The sequence below is a fragment of the Somniosus microcephalus genome, chromosome 4, assembly GCF_052327205.1.
Source record: "Somniosus microcephalus isolate GS21.2 chromosome 4, FLI_Smic_1.0, whole genome shotgun sequence".
Lineage (NCBI taxonomy): Eukaryota > Metazoa > Chordata > Chondrichthyes > Squaliformes > Somniosidae > Somniosus > Somniosus microcephalus.
The window spans coordinates 314,884,224-314,906,166 of NC_140990.1; the positions used below are offsets into that span (position 1 = coordinate 314,884,224).

A 21,943-nucleotide genomic window follows, 5' to 3' on the forward strand; every position below is an offset into this window, starting at 1 on the left:
TGCGGGCAGGGGAGAGTTGTCGGGGCGACGGCCGGTGGCGGGGTGGTGGGGGGATGGGGGGAGGGGGAGAGACGAGGCACTTGAACCTCAACCTCTCTGGAGCTCCGCCCCCCCCCCAAAAGTGGCTGAGGCTGAGGGTGGATTATATTCCAAAACTGAGATTGATAGATTTTTGTTGGGTAAGGGTATTAAGGGTTGTGGAGCCAAGGTGAGTAGATGGAGTTAAGATACAGATCAACCGTGATCTGATTGAATGGCAGAACAAGAAAGGAGGGAGAGAGAAAACCGGGAACCACAGGCCAGTTAGCCTGACATCAGTCATCGGGAAAATGCTGGAATCCATTGTTAAGGACGTGGTATCAGGGCACTTAGAAAATCATAACATGATTAGGCAGAGTCAACATGGTTTTATGAAAGGTAAATCATGTTTGACAAATTTATTAGAGTTTTCTGAGGATGTAACTAGCAGGGTAGATAAAGGGGAACCAGTGGATGTAGTATATTTGAGTTTCCAAAAGGCATTCGATAAGGTGCCACATAAAAGGTTATTACACAAGATTAGGGCTCATGGGGTTGGGGGTAATATAGTAGCATGGATAGAGGATTGGTTAACGGACAGAAAACAGAGAGTAGGGATAAACGGATCTTTTTCAGGTTGGCGGGCTGTAACTAGTGGGGTGCCGCAAGGATCAGTGTTGGGGCCTCAGCTATTTACAATCTATATTAATGACCTAGATGAAGGGACCGAGCGTTGCTGACGATACAAAGCTAGGTGAGACAGTAAGCTGTGAGGAGACCACAAAGGCCGCGATCTTACCTGAAGAGGCACGTTGGGGGCGGGACTGCTGCCTTCCAGGTTCTAGTCCCGTCCCCCAGTGACGTCCGACGCACGGATGCTATTTTGCATCAATTGGCCTTGTTAAACCCGCCCTGCGGGCTTGCCGGCCGATTAAGAGAAAGCCGGCGTCAGATGACATCAGCTGATGATGCGTCATCTGCCGGTTTTCTTAAAGGGGACACGCTCATTTTTGTTTGACAGATGATTTTTCAGTGTTTGACAGCATTGAGATGCTGCAAACACTGACAATCACTGTACAAAGGTGAGCCCTTGCACCCAGGCTCTACAGTGACTCCCTCCTTAGGATAAAACAGATGGCAGCTGCAGGTGAGGTTACAGAAGCGATCTGTCACTTCTCCCAATGAGGTGGGACTACACATACACTTCAAACCTTGTTACCTACAGAAAAGTCTAAATATATTCAAAATAATTTTCCCAACATTTTGTTACCTCTGAAACTCACCAGTGCACCATTGGATCCTTCACACCACTTCTGCAGCTGTCATCAATGCAGAAATATTACAGGAGACCCACATCACGCCACACTTACCTGGCGTGGAGTTCGGATGTCGGGAAGCCCGCAGTCAACCTGGCAAAATTGGAAAAAGCCTGTTAACTAACTGTTAACAAGCAGTTAAGTGTCTATAATCCTCTTCCTGCCGCTAGGAGTCGGGTCCCTGCGCAAATCGGGGACCCAGCTCCTGGGAAGATTGATTGGAGGTGGTTTGGAAATGGGTTCGGGACCCGCTGCCAATCTTTTTGATTTTGCCAGCAGTCTCACCTCCAAACCCAACCCCTGAGCGCCTGCAAAATCGAGCCCAAAGAGTCTACAAAGCGATATAGATAGACTAAGTGAGTGGGCAGTAAGGTAGCAGATGGAGTATAATGTAGGGAAATGTGAGGTTATTCACTTTGGTAGGAAGAATAGAAAAACAGAATATTTTTTAAATGGTGAGAAACTTTCAAATGTTGGTGTTCAGAGAGATTTGGGTGTCCTCATGCAAGAAACACAAAAAACTAGCATGCAGGGACAGCAAACAATAAGGAAGGCAAATGGCATGTTGGCCTTTATTGCAAGGGGGTTGGAGTATAAGAGTAAGGAAGTCTTGCTACAATTGTACAGGGCCTTGGTGAGACCACACCTGGAGTACTGTGCACAGTTTTGGTCTCCTTATCTGAGGAAGGATATACTTGCCTTGGAGGCGGTGCAACAAAGGTTCACGAGACTGATTCCTGGGATGAGAGGGCTGTCCTATGATGAGAGATTGTGTAGAATGGGCCTATACTCTCTGGAGTTTAGAAGAATGAGAGGTGATCTCATTGAAACATACAAGATTCTGAAGGGGATTGACAGGGTAGATGCTGAGAGGTTGTTTCCCCTGGCTTGAGTGTCTAGAACTAGGGGGCATAGTCTCAGGATAAGGGGTCGGCCATTTAGGACTGAGATGAGGAGGAATTTTTTCACTCAGAGGATTGTGAATCTTTGGAATTCTCTGCCCCAGAGGGCTGTGGATGCTGAGTCTTTGAGTATATTCAAGACTGAGATCGATAGAGTTTTGGACTCTAGGGGAATCAAAGCATATGTAGGTCGGGCAGGAAAGTGGAGTTGAGGTCGAAGATCAGCCATGATCTTATTGAATGGCGGAGCAGACTCGAGGGGCCGTATGGCCGACTCCTGTTCCTGTGTTCCACCCAGGGTGACACACAAATGCCTCCCTGGTGTAAACACAGCCTAGCGCAGGCATAAGCCTGTGATCAGGCTGCTGGAGTGCTCTCGTGGGCAGCGAGGATTGCTCAGCACTGGGGTAAGAAGGATAATTACAATAGACAATGGAGGAAATTACAATGAGCTGAACAGGGACACCCCTTCCCCCCCCCCACTCCCCCCCCCCCGCACCCCCTGACTCAGTTGGTGAATGTGCAGCCCGGTGCGGTACGGAGCCACAGTGGCCCAGGAACATTGCAGACTAACCTTGTGCTGGTCTAGCTGATCACAGCCGTTCTCCGATGGGAGTTTCTGCCCCCGGGCAAGGGAGGAGGAAAATCAGCTCCTTACCACTGTTGAGTGGCCCCTGTGTAAGATACCCTATTCTTATTTTTTTTTGATTAGTTCCTGGGATGTGGGCGTCGCTGACAAGGCCAGCATTTATTGCCCATCCCTAATTGCCCTTGAGAAGGTGGTGGTGAGCCGCCTTCTTGAACCGCTGCAGTCCGTGTGGTGAAGGTGCCCCCACAGTGCTGTTAGGGAGAGAGATTCAGGATTTTAACCCAGTGACGATGAAGGAACGGCCGATATATTTCCAAGTCGGGATGGTGTGTGCAACTCAGAGGGAAACTTGGATGTGGTGGTGTTTCCATGCGCCTTTTGCCCTTGCCCATCTAGATGGTAGAGATCGTGGGTTTGGGAGGTGCTGTCAAAAGATACGTAGGATTAGAATTTGGTTTAACCTCATATGATTAAGGTTTTTAGTTTCTTTTTACACATAGATAGCTTGTAGATTTGTATTGTAGCTAGAAATAATGAAATGGTTAAAGTTGTCCATTCCCGGAATGCTTTAGGCATTAATGTGTCAGAGTATAATTTGGCTGACTGTGCTGTTTAGCTTCTGCTGAAAGTGCAGGATGTGTGATTTGTGCCTGTTGACTTATTTTTGGGGCCACATTGTGAAACGAGACAGCCAAGGCAGTCTTGAGATAGGATGTGGGACAATGGAGCTCAAGGTGATTAATTAAATCCCAGATCGAAAACAAGTTGGCATCTGGTGTTTTTGAAGGAAATATCCCATTTCTGGAGGTCTTGTTCACAATAACACTTGTCATACCATAATGAATCAGCAAGGACAGTGTGTGTGACTAGAGGCCTATTAAAATCTTGAACTTCCCTTAACAATTTGTTGAGTCAGGATCGAAAGGATTGATGGAAGTTAGCTCTCTACCCGAGGATAGAAATGGGGTAATATTGTTTATTGCTCTATATATCTACTGCTCAAAGACATTGTGTGTGTCTGGATGTGGTCAAACACACTAAAGAGATTTGGGGGGAAAAATTCGGTATCGTCCCATTTGGGGCGCCATTATCGGCCGTGCGCAAGGTTTAGCGCCTGGCACTAATTATCGCCTCCGACAGCAAACTTGGCTTTTATCGCCCCTGGAGGTGATTGGAGCGCTAAATCAGGTGCTGCACACACGTCTTAAGGCGCAAAGGCCGAGGAGCGAAGCGCAACCTCAGAGCGCTGGCGAAGCAAGGAAGGGCAAATCAAAATAAACCTGCAAAGTGCTGCTCAGTGCCCAAAACTCCTTCACACAGCGTTGAATCTCTCCAGAAGTCTCTCTCTCTCTCTCTCAGAATGCGTGGTGCAAAAATGTCACTGACAAAAAAAGGCAGGAAGCGGTCGCCTTTAAATACCGCTCCTCTAGTCTCTTTCTGACAGCATAACGCTCCCCTCAACCTGTCGTTGCTAGCGGCAGGCGGTAAGGCAGGGGCCGCCACTCAATATCCGGTCCGGGGCGCTAACGGGGCGTTGCGCACTCGACTGACGTCACGATCTGCCAGCGCAGGAGATCGTGGCGGTAGAGTTTAGCGCCACCGCAAAATGTCTAGTTAATTTCGCGAGCGGCGCAAACATTGCTGCGCCCGGGCGCTAGTTGCTTTGCGCCCCATTAGCGCCTTCTTAAGGCGTTAACGGGAGGCGCAAACAGCTGAATTTTTCCCCCTTGTTGCACACCACATTTAGTGTTGGATTCAAACTGTTTACACCTGCCAGACAGTATGTGTGCTTGGTGCGGAAGGACATTGTTGGGTTTGTTTAGAGACACTCCCTACTCTACAGTGTTGGGTTTGTTTAGAGACACTCCCTACTCCACAGTGTTGGGTTTGTTTAGAGACGTTCCCTGCTCTACAGTGTTGGGTTTGAGTCGGGGCCCTACAAAACTTTACGGAGATTTCCAGGCCTTGGAGAAGACGCAGAGGAGATTTACTGGAATGGTACCAGGGATGAGGGACTTCAGTTATGTGGAGAGACTAGAGAAACTGGGGTTGTTCTCTTTAGAGCAGAGAAGGTTATGGGGATATTTAATAGAGGTGTTCAGATTTAAGTTAATTGGCAAAAGAGCCAGAGGGGGGATGAGGAGAATTTTTTTTAGGCAGCGAGTTGTTGTGATCTGGAATGCGCTGCCTGAATGGGCGGTGGAAGCAGATTCAATAATAACTTTCAAAAGAGAATTGGATAAATAAATGGAAGGGGAAAAATAGGCAGGGCTATGGGGAAAGAGCAGGGGAAAGTGGGACTAATTGGATAGGTCTTTCAAAGAGCCGGCACAGGCACCATGGGCCGAATGGTCTCCTCCTGTGCTGTATCATTCGATGATTCTAATGTACAGTAGGGGAGGGAGGGCACGAACCCGAACTCCACCCTTTCCTTGTGAATTGTCCTCACATCACTTTTTCTTTTCAGAACAATTTAAAACATCCAAACAATCAGCACAACGAGAGGCACAAAAAGAAGTCCGAGCTGAGGCTGATGGAGCAGATCCCGGATAACGCGGAGGCAACTGTGGTCCTGATCGGTAAGTTTCGCTATTGGTGACGGAGAAATGACAAACAGTTTCAATCGGGTCCATTGAAGCCTGCTTCATTGCTCCCAGGTTTAATGTCTCAGATCGAGGTGATGAATCTTGGTGGCAACACGGGTTAGATACAGAGTAAAGCTCCCTCTACACTGTCCCATCAAACACTCCCAGGGCAGGTACAGCACGGGTTAGATACAGAGTAAAGCTCCCTCTACACTGTCCCATCAAACACTCCTAGGGCAGGTACAGCACGGGATAGATACAGGGTAAAGCTCCCTCTACACTGTCCCATCAAACACTTCCAGGGCAGGTACAGCACGGGTTAGATACAGAGTAAAGCTCCCTCTACACTGTCCCATCAGACACTCCCAGGGCAGGTACAGCACGGGTTAGATACAGAGTAAAGCTCCCTCTACACTGTCCCATCAAACACTCCCAGGGCAGGTACAGCACGGGTTAGATACAGAGTAAAGCTCCCTCTACACTGTCCCATCAAACACTCCCAGGGCAGGTAGAGCACAGGTTAGATACAGAGTAAAGCTCCCTCTACACTGTCCCATCAAACACTCCCAGGGCAGGTACAGCACGGGTTAGATACAGTGTAAAGCTCCCTTAGAGGATGAGACTGGGGAATTAATAATGGGAAATATAGAAATGGCAGAGACTGTAAACAATTATTTTGGATCGGTCTTCACAGTAGAAGACACTAAAAACATCCCAATAATAATATATAATCAAGGGGCAAGAGGGAGGGAGGAACTTAAAACAATCACTATCATTAGAGAAAAAGTACTAGGCAAACTAAACGGGCTAAAGGCTGACAAGTCCTCTGGACCTCATGTGCTGCATCCTAAAGTCTTAAAAGAAGCGGCTGCAGAGATAGTGGATGCATTGGTTGTAATGTACCAAAATTCCCTGGATTCTGGAGAGGTCCCAGCGGGTTGGAAAACCGCAAATGTAACAACCCTATTCAAAAAAGGAGGGAGGCAAAAAGCAGGAAACTATAGGCAAGTTAGCCTAACATCTGTCATTGGGAAAATGCTGGAGTCCATTATTAAGGAGGTAATAGCAGGACATTTAGAAAATCTTAAGACAATCAAGCAGAGTCAGCATGGTTTTATGAAAGAGAAATCGTGTTTGACAAATTTACTCGAGCTCTTTGAGGATGTAACAAGCAGGGTGGATAAAGGGAAACCAGTGGATGTGGTGTATTTGGATTTCCAGAAGGCATTCGATAAGTTGCCACATAAAAGGTTACTGCACAAGATAAGAGCAAGCGGGGTTGGGGGTGTTAAGTCTGTGTGTTCCAGTTGTATTAAGATTAATTACTGACACAGACTACAAGAATAAAGTTTCAACAGGTCTTTACTAGTTGGAGGTCAGGACTATACTAAATACAATATCACTACACAGTACTTATATACCGGTGGTCACCACCGGTATTACGTATACAGCAGCCAGAGAAAGTAGTACATCTCTTAAGGTGGAACAGGCTTAAGTTCTCTTAAGGTGGAACAGGTTACATACACCACAGGGGGTAATATATTAGCATGGATAGAGGATTGGCTAGCTAACAGAAAACAGAGAGTCGGGATAAATGGGTCATTTTCCGGTTGGCAATCATTAATTAGTGGGGTGCCACAGGGATCAGTGCTGGGGCCTCAACTAATTACAATCTATATTAATGACTTGGATGAAGGGACTGAATGTACTGTAGACAGATTTGCTGATGACACAAAGATAGGTGGGTTAGCAAGTTGTGAGGAGGACACAAACACCTCGATTTTCATTGGGCCGTGAGGCGGGTGGGTTAAAATTGCAAAAATTGGCGGGCGGGACCCCCCGTACCCTGTCCCCCGCCTGGTTCCCGACTCCGAGCAATTTTAATTCAGGCGTGTCTGATGGTCCCGACTCCGTCCCGCATCCAACAGGTCTTGAAGCCCCTTAATTACCACTAAATGGCCTCTATAATCCTATTTTAACAGGCCCTTGCAACTTTAACCCTTTTCCCACGTAAAATACGCCTGGTGGGAATCACGAATGTGAAACCTGGCAGGAGCACTATTGCATTGGTGACTATCAACTGCAGGTAATCCATTAAAGAGGAGATTTGAACAGCCATGATTTGCAGGTGGCAGGACTTAGTGGTCTCAGGTCTGAGGCAACTTTTAGAAGACTTAACCACACCTGTGGAAGGTTGGAGCCTCACACCCATCTCCAGTGTGACCTCCTGGGAAACCCCTCTTGCCACCTTCACTCAGCGCTTCCTCAACGGAGACATATACCAGAAGCATGGGAGCCATTTATTTCCTTCCTTTCTGGGCATTAGATGAGCTTGAACACCAGCCGCGGCACCAGCAGAACCAGGAACAACAGCAGCAGCAACAGGAGCGCCAGGCTGCTGCTCACCCACCTGAAGCTGCACAGGCCAGAAGGGGCCAGCGCTTGCAAGTGGCTTGAGAGCACCTTGCTGCACATCAGGGGGCCATGGGGACCTGTTTCTGCACTGGCAGTCCTACTCAGAAGGACTTCCATGAAGGTCTGGTTTCTCTGTTCAATAGATGACCATCGCTCCTCCAGAGATGTCATTCTATTATGAACACTCACCGTGTTTTCTGCACTCTGGCGACTTATCTCCTCCATGGAGGTTGCCATCCTTTCCATGGTGATGTGTTGATGCGCCAATGACTCCACAAAGGCTCTGCTCATGTTCGCTATGGACTCCTCCATTCGCTCCACACTCGCATCGACCCTGGAGACAAAACCTGCCAGAGACTCCTGGAGATCCAGCACCACTGATCTTATGGATGGACCCAGAGGCAGAGGGTCGACATGCAGCTGAGCCGAGCTGGCAGAGTCCTGCGCCCTCTGACTAGCACTCTCCACTGCTGTCCCTGTCTCCACAATCTGCTGATGTTCACTTGTGAGCTGTGATACACCAGGTGACAACACTACTCTATGTCCCGAAGGTCCCACCGAGGTGTGAGTGTCTGCGCTGGTGCTGGGTGCGCTGCATTCTGCTGATGCTGCGGCCTCAGATGTTGCAGCTTCCTCTGAGGAGTCTGGATGCTCAGGCTGTTCCTCCTGGCTAGTGGGGACGGCTGCTTGCGATGGTCCTGTGGAGGAGTAAAGGAAAGAGTCAGAGATGTGATGCCAAGGTTACATGCACATTGCATATTGCAGATGATCATAAGTTCATCTGTTAGAACTTCAGAATCATTATCAGCGACTCATGCAATGTCAATGAGAGAGATGGAAAACTATTCTGTCACCAGCTTGCTGTGATGCACCCATCTGTCCATCCCCCACTTGCGCATCTTCCTCCACTCCTACGATCTCCAGGACCGCCTCCTCCCAGGGGGCGAGGTGCGCTAGTGAGGGTGGCCCTCCTCCTGTCCTCGCTCTCTCTCGCTTATTGTGAGCTCTCTTTTCCTGCAATGAGGGAGACAAGTGGAGATTGAGTGAGAATGAAGGAGTGAGTGTAGAGATTGCATAGCATAGATACTTAAAAGAAGACAAAGATGGAGTGAGGTGGCAAGACCAAGGGCCCTCCCTGTGTGTTGTCAGTTGTGCTCAAAGCATCAGAGTGATAGGGAGTGTGAGGGCTGCATAGCCGAATAATGATGTGAATGTGACCATAGAGAGAAAGGGAATGGATAAGGGTGTATGGATGTCAGTGTCAAGTGGGATGTGGAGGAAGAGATTGCTAAAGCTGAGTGCTGGTGTGGAAAGGCAATGGGGATCAGATTGAGGGTGATGGGAAATTCATACTCACTTTTCCAGTGCGCTGAAGGTCATGAAATCGCTTCCTGCACTGAATCCAGGCTCTGCGGGTTACTGATAATGAGTTGACCTCCTCTGCCACCTGGATCCACACAGCCTTGGTCTGCTGGGGAGGCTTCTTCCTCCCTGAAGAAGGGAAGAGCACCTCTTTATGAGCTCTTGCTCCCTCAACTAAAGCTTGCAGGGCCACATCATCAAACCTGGGAGCAGACCGAGGTCTCTCGCTGGTCATTCTGCTTCCAGGTCCCTCTAGCATGAAAGGGCAAAAGGTTGGCAGTCTGCAGAAGAAGCAAGGCTTGTTGCAGACCCTAAATGCGGGAGCAATAATGACGTGATCGGAGGGGACTTTCAGTCATGAAAAACCCCCTTGCAAAGGCTTCCCACACATTGGAAATCAATTGGCCAATTGAGTTAAAATTTCATCAATCTCCCACATCCATTTAGATTCGTGTGGGAAACACGAAATTCGGATAACACGACACCATCCCCCACCTGAGCTAAAATCACCCCCAAAGAGGGATATAGACAGGTTAAGTGAGTGGGCAAAAATTTGGCAGATGGATTATAATGTGAGAAAATGTGAGGTTATCCACTTTGAAAGGAAGAATGAAAAAGCAAATTATTATTTAAATGGAGTGAGACTAATAAATGCTCCAGTACAGAGGGATCTGGGGGTCCTAGTACATGAAACACAATGGCCCAGAAATTCGGGTCCCCATGGGTGAGTACGCATGGGGCACTCACTCGTAAGCCCAATGGAAGCGCCGGTTTCGTGCATGCACTGCGCATGCGCGGGAAACCGACACTTCCGTTCCCCTGAAAGCAGGGGTTAAAAGGTCGTACGCGTGTACAGGAGAGGCTGCGCGTGCGCATCGAACTTGCGTTTTTTTTACAGGTTTTCCCGGGAGGGTATGTCTTCAGAATTTACACATTTAAAAAGCAGGCATATGGCCTGCTTTTTACAAGGTAAGTGGTGAATTAATTAAAATTAAAACATTTTTTCCACAGGTTTATTATTTTTAAATACTTTAAAGCAAGGTAAGTTTATTTTTAGCCCCGTTAGAAAAAAAAAATTTCAAAAATTTAAGTTATTGTTTAAAATAGTTATTTCATGTAATTTATAGTTTATTTAAAAAATGATTTTTCAAAAAATTTATTTGAAGATTTAGTGCTGTTTTGGGGCCGTAGTATTTCTAAGTTTTGACAGCTCTTTCTGTCAAACTTATGAATGGAGCATTCCCTGCTCCGATTGGCTCTCCATGGCCCACGTGATCCCAGGGGACGCATCGAACTAACTGCGCCCCTGGGATACACGAGCACTGCGCGCCGGAAGTTGGAGGAGGCCCAGGATCGGAATTCCACGCGAGCCCACAGCACAACGGCCAATTAGGAAGGCTAATGGAATGTTGGCCTTTATTGCAAGGGGTATGGAGTATAAAAGTAGGGAAGCTTTGATGCAACTTTACAGGGCGCTGGTGAGACCGCACCTGGAGTGCTGCGTACAGTTTTGGTCTCTATATTTAAGGAAGGATATACTTGCACTGGAGGCAGTGCAGAGAAGGTTCACTAGGTTGATTCCTGGGATGAAGGGGTTGACATATGACGAAAGGTTGAGTAGGTTGGGCCTATACTCTCTGGAGTTTAGAAGAATGAGAGGTGATCTTATTGAAACATATAAGATTCTGAGGGGGATTGACAGAGTGGATGCTGAGAGGATGTTTCCCCTCGTGGGGGAATCTAGAACCAGGGGGAATAGTCCCAGAATAAGGGGTCGCACATTTAAGACGGAGATGAGGAGGAATTTCTTCTCTCAGAGGGTCGTGAATCTTTGGAATTCTCTACCCCGGAGAGCTGTGAAGGCGGAGTCATTGAATATATCCAAGGCTGAGATTGACAGACATTTGAACTACAAGGGGGTCAAGGGGCATGGGGAGAGAGCGGGAAAGTGATGTTGAGGCCAAGATTGGATCAGCCATGATCTTATTGAATGGCGGAGCAGGCTCGAGTGGCCAATTGGCCAACTCCTGCTCCTGTTTCTTATGTTCTCTACACTGTCCCATCAAACACTCCCAGGGTAGGTACACCATGGGTTAGATACAGAGTAAAGCTCCCTCTAGACTGTCCTATCAAACACTCCCAGGGCAGGTACAGCATGGTGTTAGATACAGAGTAAAGCTCCCTCTACACTGTCCCATCAAACACTCCCAGGGCAGGTACAGCACGGTGTTAGATACAGAGTAAAGCTCCCTCTACACTGTCCCATCAAACACTCACAGGGCAGGTACAGCACGGGTTAGATATAGAGTAAAGCTCCCTCTACACTGTCCCATCAAACACTCCCAGGGCAGGTACAGCACGGGTTAGATACAGAGTAAAGCTCCCTCTACACTGTCCCATCAAACACGCCCAGGGCAGGTACAGCATGCGCTAGATACAGAGTAAAGCTGCCTCTACACTGTCCCATCAAACACTCCCAGGGCAGGTACAGCACGGGTTAGATACAGAGTAAAGCTCCCTCTACACTATCCCATCAAACACCCCCAGGGCAGGTACAGCATGGGTTAGATAGAGTAAAGCTCCCTCTACACTGTCCCATCAAACACTCCCAGGGCAGTTACAGCACGGGTTAGATAGAGAGTAAAGCTACCTCTACACTGACCCCATCAAACACTCCCAGGGTAGGTACAGAACAGGTTAGATAGAGTAGAGCTCCCGCTACATTGTCCCATCAAACACTCCCAGGATAGGTACAGCACAAGTTAGATACAGAGTAAAGCTCCCTCTGCATGTCCCATCAAACGCTTCCAGGACAGGTACAGCTCGGGTTAGATACAGAGTAAAGCTCCCTCTACACAGCCCCATCAAACACTCCCAGGGCAGGTACAGCACGGGTTAGATACAGAGTAACGCTCCCTCTACACTGTCCCATCAAACACTCCCAGGGCAGGTACAGCACGGGTTAGATACAGAGTAAAGCTCCCTCTACACTGTCCCATCAAACACTCCCAGGGCAGGTACAGCACGGGTTAGATACAGAGTAAAGCTCCCTCTACACTGCCCATCAAACATTCCCAGGGCAGGTACAGCACGGGTTAGATACAGAGTAAAGCTCCCTCTACACTGTCCCATCAAACACTCCCAGGGCAGGTACAGCACGGGTTAGATACAGAGTAAAGCTCCCTCTACACTGCCCATCAAACACGCCCAGGGCAGGTACAGCACGGGTTAGATACAGATCTGGGTAGGCCCCATCTGGAGTAACTGTGTTCAGTCCTGGGCCCCGCTCCTCAGGAAGGATATATCCGCCTTGGAGGGGGAGCAGCGCAGATTGACCAGAATGATACCGGGGCTAAAAGGGTTAAAATATGAGGCCAGGTTGCACAGACTAGGCTTGTGTTCCCTCGAGTATAGAAGATTAAGGGGTGATCTAATCGAGGTGTTTAAGATGATTAAAGGAGTTGATAGGGTGGAGAGAGAGAAACTATTTCCTCTGGTGGGGTGGGGGGGCGGGCGGGAGTCCAGAACAAGGGAGCTTAACCTTAAAATTAGAGCCAGGCCGTTCAGGGGTGATGTCAGGAAGCACTTCTTCACACAAAGGGTAGTGGAAATCTGGAACTCTCTCCCCCAAAAACGCTGTTGAGGCTGGGCTCAGTTGAAAAACTTTCAAAATTGATTGATCGAATTCTGTTGGTTAAGGGTATTAAGGGTTATGGAGCCAACGCGGGGAGATGGAGTTAAGATACAGATCAGCCGTGATCTAACTGAATGGTGGAACAGGTTTGAGGGGCGGAATGGCCTCTTCCTGTTCCTATGTTCCCATGGCCCCAGAGATGTTTAACGTTTAAAAAGGCAAATGTAGGATATAAGACATAAGAAAACTACTAGGCACTTGGACTAAGCGTTAAACAAAGCTTTAATCAACTGTTTTACAACATGGAGGTCTAGTTGTGTCCTTCACTAGTTCCTGTTAAGAATGCCCTGCGCAAGCTGGGCCCGTGCCCGAGTATTTATACTCTCCCTGGACAGCGCCACCCGCAGGCCGCTCAGTATTATTTCATAAGTCTTTCTTCCATGAATGACTGATTCATGTCAAAGAGTTCAAGAGGAATTCATGCTAAACCCTTTACAAACCTCTGGTTAGGTCCCCGCCGGAGTATTGTGGGCACCGCACTTTAGGAATGCTGTCAAGGCCCCAGCGAGAGTACAGAGGAGTTTCCCAGGATGATACCAGGGATCAGGGACTTCAGTTATGTGGAGGGACTGGAGAAGCTGAGATTGTTCTCCTTGGAGCAGAGAAGGTTAAGAGGAGACCTCATCGAAGTATTCAAAATTAATGAGGGGTTTTGATAGAGTAAGTAGGGAGAAACTATTTCCTCTGGCAAGTGGGTCAGTAACCCGAGGACATAGATTAAAAAAATAATTGGTAAACGAACCAGAGGGGAAATGAGGAGAAATTTCTTCACGCAGAGGGTTGTTAAGCTCTGGAACGCACTGCCTGAAAGGGCGGTGGAATCAGATTCCAGAGGAACTTTCAAAAGGCAATTGGACATGTACTTGAAGAGGACTCATTTGAGAGCAATGGGGAAAAAGCTGGGGTGTGGGACTAAATTGGGCAATGCTTTCAACGAGCCGGCACAGGCGCGATGGGCCGAGCGACCTCCTTCTGTGCTGTAAGATTCTATGATTCTAAGAGACAATTTATCAGAGGGGATCTCATTGAAACTTATAAAATAAACAGGACTAGACAGACTAGATGCAGGAAGGCTGTTCCCGATGGCGGGGGAGTCCAGAACCAGGGGTCACAGTCTAAGGATAAGGGGTAAGCCATTTAGGACTGAGATGAGGAGGAATTTCTTCACCCAGAGAGTGGTGAACCTGTGGAATTCTCTACCACAGAAGGTAGTTGAGGCCAATACATTAAGTATATTCAAGAAGGAGTTAGATATATTTCTTAGATTGGATGATCAGCCATGATCTCATTAAATGGCGGAGCAGGCCCGAGGGGCCGAATGGCCTACTCCTGCTCCTATCTTCTATGTTTCTATGTTTAATGTGTTTCTGGAGGGAGAGGAGATTGAGGGATATGATGGTCAGGTGGGGTTAATCTACTGAAAAGGGACCAATTTGTTTTGGCGCCTAATGGCTTTTTCATGTTCCTAAAAATTCTAGTAATTGTTCCCTTCCTAATATTTTTAGGGACTCTTGCCTTTCTGGACCAGCCCACCATGGCCTTCGTTCGTCTGAGTGAAGCGGTGTTCCTTGAATCCGTTTTGGAAGTCACCGTCCCCGTGCGGTTCATCTTCGTCCTACTGGGGCCGAGCCAGTCCAGCATGGATTACCACGAGATCGGACGTTCCATCTCCACCCTGATGTCGGACAAGGTAAGACTCACAACTGCAACAACTTGCATTTAGATAGCGCCTTTCACGTGGTAAAACGTCCCAAGGGGCTTCAAAGGAGCGACTATCAGACGATCTTTGACACCAAGCCATATAACGAGATATTAGAACAGGTCAAAGAGGTAGGCTTTAAGGAGGCAAGCTTGGTCAAAGAGGTAGGTTTTAAGGAGCGTCTGAAAGAGGGACAGAGAGGCAGTGAGGTTTAGGGAGGGCATTACAGAGTTAAGGGCAAAGGCACAGCAGCCAGTGGTGGAGGGAATGAAATCGGGGGGAGGCGCAAGAGGCTAGAATTCGAGGAGCGCAGAGATCTCGGGGGGGTTTGTAGGGCTGGAGGAGGTTACAGAGATAGGGAGGGGGCGAGGCCATGGAGGGATTTGAAAACAAGGATGAGAATTTTGAATTCGAGGCGTTGCTGGACCGGGAGCCAATGTAGGTCAGCGAGCACAGGGGGTGATGGGTGAACGGGACTTGGTGCGAGTTAGGACACGGGCAGAAGAGAGTTCATGGAGAGTGGAAGGCCAGCCAGGACAGTGTTGGAATAGTCGAGTCTGGAGGTAACAGAGGCACAGATAAGGGTTTCAGCAGCAACTTAGCTTTTTTAAAATTTGTTCATGGGATGTGGGCATCGCTGGCAAGGCCAGCATTTATTGCCCATCCCTAGTTGCCGTTGAGAAGGTGGTGGTGAGCCGCCTTCTTGAACCGCTGCAGCCCGTGTGGTGAAGGTACTCCCACAGTGCTGTTAGGGAGGGAGTTCCAGGATTTTGAGCCAGTGACAATGAAGGATCGACGATATACTTCCAAGTCAGGATGGTGTATGACTTGGAGGGGAACTTGGAGGTGGTGGTGTCCCCATGCGCCTGCTGCCCTTGTCCTTCTAGGTGTGAGGGGTCACGGGTTTGGTAGGTGCTGCCGAAGAAGCCTTGGTGAGTTGCTGCAGTGTATCTTGTAGATGGTACACACTGCCGCCACGGTGCACCGGTGGTGGAGGGAGTGAATGTTTAAGGTGGTGGATGGGGTGCCAATCAAGCGGGCTGTTTTGTCCTGGATGGTGTCGAGCTTCTTGAGTGTTGTTGGAGCTGCACTCACCCAGGCAAGTGGAGAGTATTCCATCACACTCCTTACTTGTGCCTTGTAGATGGCGGAAAGGCTTTGGGGAGTCAGGAGGTGAGACACTCGCCGCAGAATACCTAGCCTCTGACCTGCTCTTGTTGCCACAGTATTTATGTGGCTGGTCCAGTTAAGTTTCTGGTCCATGGTGACCCCAGGATGTTGATAGTGGGGGATTCGGCGATGGTAATGCCTTTGAATGTCATGGGGAGGTGTTTAGACTCTCGCTTGTTGGAGATAGTCATTGCCTGGCAATTCTGTGGCGCGAATGTTACCTGCCACTTACCAGCCCAAGCCTGAACATCATCCAGGTCTTGTTGCAGCGGGCATGGACTGCTTCTTTATCCGTGGAGTTGTGAATGGTGCTGAACACTGCAGTCATCAGCGAACATCCCCATTTCTGACCTTATGTTGGAGGGAAGGTCATTGATAAAGCAGCTGAAGATGGTTGGGCCTAGGACACTGCCCTGAGGAACTCATGCAGCAATGTCCTGGGGCTGTGATGATTGACCTCCAACCACCACAACCATCTTCCTTTGTGCTGGGTATGATTCCAGCCAATGGAACGTTTTCCCACCGATTCCCATTGACTTCAGTTTTACTAGGGCTCCTTGATGCCTCACTCAGTCAAATGCTGCCTTGATGTCAAGGGCAGTCACTCTCACCTCACCTCTGGAATTCAGCTCCTTTGTCCATGTATGGACCAAGGCTGGAATGAGGTCAGGAGCCGAGTGGGCATCAGTGAGCAGATTATTGGTGAGTAAGTGCCGCTTGATAGCACTGTTGATGACAGCTTCCATCACTTTGTGGTAATTGGCTGGATTGGATTTGTCCTGCTTTTTGTGGACAGGACATACCTGGGCAGTTTTCCACATTGTCGGATAGATGCCAGTGTTGTAGCTATACTGGAACAGCTTGGCTAGAGGCTCGGCTAGTTCTAGAGCACAAGTCTTCAGCACGATAGCAGGGATGTTGTCGGGGCCCATAGCCTTTGCTGTATCCAGTGCACTCAGCCGTTTCCTGATAGCACGTGGAGTGAATCAAATTGGCTGAAGACTGGCTTCTGTGGTGGTTGGGACCTTAGGAGTAGGCCGATATGGATCATCCACTCAGCACTTCTGGCTGAAGATGGTTGCAAACACTTCAGCCTTGTCTTTTGCACTCACGTGCTGGACTCCACCATCATTGAGGATGGGGATATTCATGGAGCCTCCTCCTCCCGTTAGTTGTTTAATGTAGCAGGAACTCTCGTCCAGGAATTCCCAACAAGCCAATGGTTTTATTTTATTTTTCAGCCACGAATCCTAATTGGTTCCAAAGTTCTTCCCCCTGCCAGAGGTCTGTTGAGTAAAGTGTTATACTCTAAGCCTAAGAGAGAGTTGCAAGGGGGTTGGAGTATAAGAGTAAGGAAGTCTTGCTACAATTGTACAGGGCCTTGGTGAGACCACACCTGGAGTACTGTGCACAGTTTTGGTCTCCTTATCTGAGGAAGGATATACTTGCCTTGGAGACGGTGCAACGAAGGTTCACTAGATTGATTCCTGGGATGAGAGGGCTGTCCTATGAGGAGAGATTGTGTAGAATGGGCCGATACTCTCTGGAGTTTAGAAGAATGAGAGGTGATCTCATTGAAACATATAAGATTCTGAGGGGGATTGACAGGGTAGAAGCTGAGAGGTTGTTTCCCCTGGCTGGAGAGTCTAGAACTAGGGGGCATAGTCTCAGGATAAGGGGTCGGCCGGAGATGAGGAGGAATTTCTTCACTCAGAGGGCTGTGAATCTTTGGAATTCTCTGCCCCAGAGGGCTGTGGAGGCTGAGTCGTTGAGTATATTCATGGCTGAGATCGATAGATTTTTGGACTCTAGGGGAATCGAGGGATATGGAGATCGGGCGGGAAAGTGGAGTTGAGGTCGAAGATCAGCCATGATCTTATTGAATGGCGGAGCAGGCTCGAGGGGCCGAATGGCTCCTAATTCTTATGTTCTTACTTCCGAGGTTCGATTCCCAGTCCGTGCCAAGTTAACCGATCTCCTCCAGGGTGGCATCAGAGAGGGGCAACAATTAGTCTTAGTGCTAGAAGATTGAGAGTGTAACTTTATCTGATAAAAAAATATTCGATGGGTTCGAGAGAGAGAAACTACTCCCTCTGGTTGGGGAGTCCAGAACAAGGGGGCAGAACCTTAAAATTAGAGCCAGGCCGTTCAGGGGTGATGTCAGGAAGCAGTTCTTCACACAAAGGGTGGTGGAAATCTGGAAACTCTCTCCCCCAAAAGGCTGAGGATGCTGGGGGTCAATTGGTCCCCCGCTCTTTTCCAAAAGACTGACCATCGGAAACCTTTACCTCCAACTGAGAGGACAGACAGGGCCTCGGTTTAACGTCTCATCCGAAGAATGGCCCCTCCGACAGTGGAGCGCTCTGTCAACACTGCACTGGCAGTGTCAGCCTAGATTAGGTGCTGCAGTCTCTGGAGTGGGGACTTCAGCCCAGAACCTTCTGACTCAGAGACGAGAGAGCGCTGCTCGCCGAGCCGTGGCTGACACCCGTTAGCGCCCCTGGATAAAACCGCGGGGGCGCAGCCGTGTTGCAGTTCTGGCCCCTGATCGCTATCTAGTGACATCCACCCTCCCCTACCACCGGTGCCAAGTCTGGTTGTGCTGACATTGGGTGAGGGCAGGAACTGGAATGCTCCCCATGGTTGAATAGTCCACATGCTATCTAGGCTTGCTCATGGTCTCGTGGGTGGGGTGTCGGAGGCCTCTGGTGTCCATGGAAGCAGCAATGAGTCAGCACCTACGGGAGGGGAGGAGGGAGGCAAGCATTGGCTATTTGCATTTATATAGCGCCTTTAACGTAGTAAAACGTCCCAAGAGGCTTCACTGGAGCGATTATCAAACAAAATTCGACACCGAGCCACATAAGGAGAGATTAGGGCAGGTGACCAAAAGTTTGGTCAAAGAGGTAGGTTTTTAAGGAGCGTCTTAAAAGAGGAGAGAGAAGCAGAGAGGTTTAGGGAGGGAATTCCAGAGCTCAGGGCCCAGGCAGCTGAAGGCACGGCCACCAATGGTGGAGTGATTAAAATCAGGGATGCGCAAGAGGCCAGAAATGGAAGAGCGCAGCTATCTTGGAAGGTTGTGCATCTGGAGGAGGTTATAGAGATAGGGAGGGGGCGAGGGCCATGGAGGGATTTGAAAACAAGGATGAGAGTTTTAAAATTGAGGCGTTGCTGGATTGGGAGCCAGTGTAGGTCAGCGAGCACAGGGGGTGATGGGTGAACGGGACTCGGTGCGAGTTAGGACACGGGCAGCAGAGTTTTGGATGAGCTGAAGTTTACAGAGGGTGGAAGATGGGAGGCCAGCCAGGAGAGAGTTGGAATAGTCGAGCCTGGAGGTAACAAAGGCATGGATGAGGGTTTCAGCAGCAGATGGGCTGAGGCAGGGGCGGAGATGGACAATGTTACGGAGGTGGAAGTAGGTGGCCTTGGTGATGGAGCGGACATGTGGTCGGAAGCTCATTTGATCTATTCAGATTACCGGGGAGTGACGTGACCGCCAGCAAGATGCTCTCACTGTGAGGTGTTGTGTTTGGTTAATTAAGTGCATGTTGTAAGGCACCAAAAGTCAGACCCATTCAAAGAGAAAATGCCTCTGAGGTTTGGAAGCAGATTAAATGGTCCCAACATTAAAAACACAAAGTCGCTCCAGTTCTGATGTGCCTCAATAATTCCGAGACTCGATGTTAGCGAAACAAAACAAGGCTTTTATTAACTTAGAAAGTAACACGTAAGAGAGAGAGGTATCTTCCTTCTGGAGACTGAGGCCAGACTGAGCTAGCTTACAAAAGGGGCCAGGTATGGGCGGAGCCCTACACACACAGCACATTCCAGCACATTCCAATAAACAATACAATGAGGACTGGGGGAAGGGAAATGACACTGAAACCGACCACAGTCACAGGCAGTGATGAATGGAATATTTCATCACATTCACCCCTTCTATAGATTTAGTCTGTTCGGGGGTTTGATAGTCCTCTGCGACCGACGTGGCTGTTGTGGTGCCGCGGGTGTCGGCTGGGTGTCCCCGGTAGTCTCCTGGGTCTCTGCCGGGGGTGCCGCCAGGGTTGTTGAAGGGGTAGTTGGTGGGGGTGCCGTTGGTCGATGTTCTTCCGGGGGTGATGAAAGAGTAGTGGGTGGGTAAGAGTTGCTGTGATCGTTGTTGCTGCTATTGCCGTGGTTGTTGTCGATGCCGGCTGGGGCGATGTCTTTTATGGACACGGTGTCCTCCCTTCCGTCGGCGTGCCGGACATATGCGTATTGGGGGTTGGCGTGGAGTAGGTGTACTGGCTCCACGAGTGGGTCCATCTTGTGGCCCCTCACATGCCTTCGCACGAGTACCGGACCTGGGGTGGAGAGCCATGACGGCATGGATACGCCTGAGGTGGATTTCCGGGGAAAGACAAACATTCGTTCATGAGGCGTGGCATTAGTGGCCGTACACAATAGCGACCGTATCGAATGGAGCACATCCGAGAGGACTTCCTGCCAGCGGGAGATAGGGAGGCCCTTGGTCCTTAGAGCTAGAGTGACTGCTTTCCATACTGTCCCGTTCTCTCGCTCCACTTGGCCGTTACCCCGGGGGTTGTAGCTGGTGGTACGGCTCGTGGCGATCCCCTTGGACAGCATGTACTGGCGTAGCTCTTCACTCATGAAGGACGCCCCCCTATCCGTATGGATGTAGCTCGGCATACCGAACAGGCAGAACAGGCTGTTGAGGCATTTAATGACCGTGGCGCTGGTCATGTCTGGGCAGGGGAAGGCGAATGGGAACCGGGAGTATTCGTCCACAATGTTCAGGAAGTAAACATTGCGGTCGACGGACGGGAGGGGGCCCTTGAAATCTAAGCTGAGCCGCTCAAAGGGCCGTGTAGCTTTGATTAAGTGGGCTCTATCTGGGCGGTAGAACCGAGGCTTGCACTCAGCGCAAGTGCGGCAGTTCCTGGTCAGAGACCGAACTTCCTCAATCGAGTAGGGTAAGTTACGGGACTTTATGAAGTGGAACAGCCGCGTGACCCCTGGGTGGCAGAGGTCGTTGTGGAGGGTCTGTAGCCGATCCCCGGTGGCGCTGGCACACATCCCTCGTGAGAGGGCGTCAGGGGATTCGTTAAGGGCCCCTGGCCGGTAAATGATGTCGTACTCGAAGGTGGAGAGCTCGATCCGCCACCTAAGAATCTTATCATTTTTAATCTTCCCCCTCTGTTTATTATTGAACATAAACGCTACCGACCGCTGGTCGGTAAGTAGGGTGAAGCGTTTGCCAGCTAGGTAGTGGCGCCAGTGGCGCACTGCCTCCACGATGGCTTGGGCCTCCTTTTCCACGGAGGAGTGTCTGATCTCGGGCCCTTGGAGGGTCCTCGAGAAGAAAGCTACGGGCCGCCCCGCCTGGTTGAGGGTGGCCGCCAAGGCGAAGTCAGACGCATCACTTTCCACTTGAAATGGAGTGTTCTCGTCCACTGCCTGTAGCGTGGCCCGCTCAATATCCTGCTTAATGCTTTTGAAGGCGGCGTGGGCCTCAGCAGAGAGCGGAAAAGAGGATGCTTTCAAGAGGGGGCGGGCTTTGTCGGAGTAGTTGGGGACCCATTGGGAATAATAAGAAAATAACCCCAGGCACCTTTTCAGGGCTTTGGGAGTGTTGGGCAGGGGCAGCTCCCGTAGGGGGCGCAATCGGTCGGGGTCTGGTCCGATTTCCCCATTCTCCACCACGCTGCCTAGTATGCAGAGGCGCTTGGTGTTGAAAACGCACTTGTCCTCGTTGTAGGTGAGGTTGAGTTTTTGTGCGGTTTCCAGGAACCTCTCGAGGTTCGAGTCGTGATCCTGCTGATTGTGGCCGCAGATGGTGACGTTGTCGAGGTAGGGGAAGGTTGCCTGCAAGTGGTGGTCATCGACCATGCGGTCCATCTCCCTCTGAAAAACCGAGACCCCATTCGTCACCCCAAAGGGGACTCTGAGGAATTGGTAGAGGCGTCCGTTCGCCTCGAAGGCAGTGTACGGGCGGTCCTCTGGTCTGATAGGGAGCTGGTGGTACGCTGACTTGAGGTCGATGGTGGAGAACACCCGGTATTGGGCGATTTGGTTCACCATTTCTGATATGCGGGGTAGCGGGTAGGCGTCTAGTTGGGTGTACCTGTTGATCGTTTGACTATAGTCGATCACCATCCGTTTCTTCTCGCTACCCCTTACCACTACCACTTGG

At 49.7% G+C, this 21,943-nt stretch overlaps 1 protein-coding gene across 1 annotated transcript in view; it reads left to right on the forward strand.

Moving 5' to 3' along the window:
* Positions 1-21,943, forward strand: part of LOC147120620 (anion exchange protein 3-like) — a 199,509-nt gene that overhangs the window by 118,137 nt on the left and 59,429 nt on the right. The window contains exons 10-11 of the mRNA XM_085984239.1: positions 5,293-5,404; positions 14,387-14,571. Coding sequence (XP_085840365.1) covers positions 5,293-5,404; positions 14,387-14,571 — 297 coding nt within the window. The remainder of the gene's footprint in view (positions 1-5,292; positions 5,405-14,386; positions 14,572-21,943) is intronic.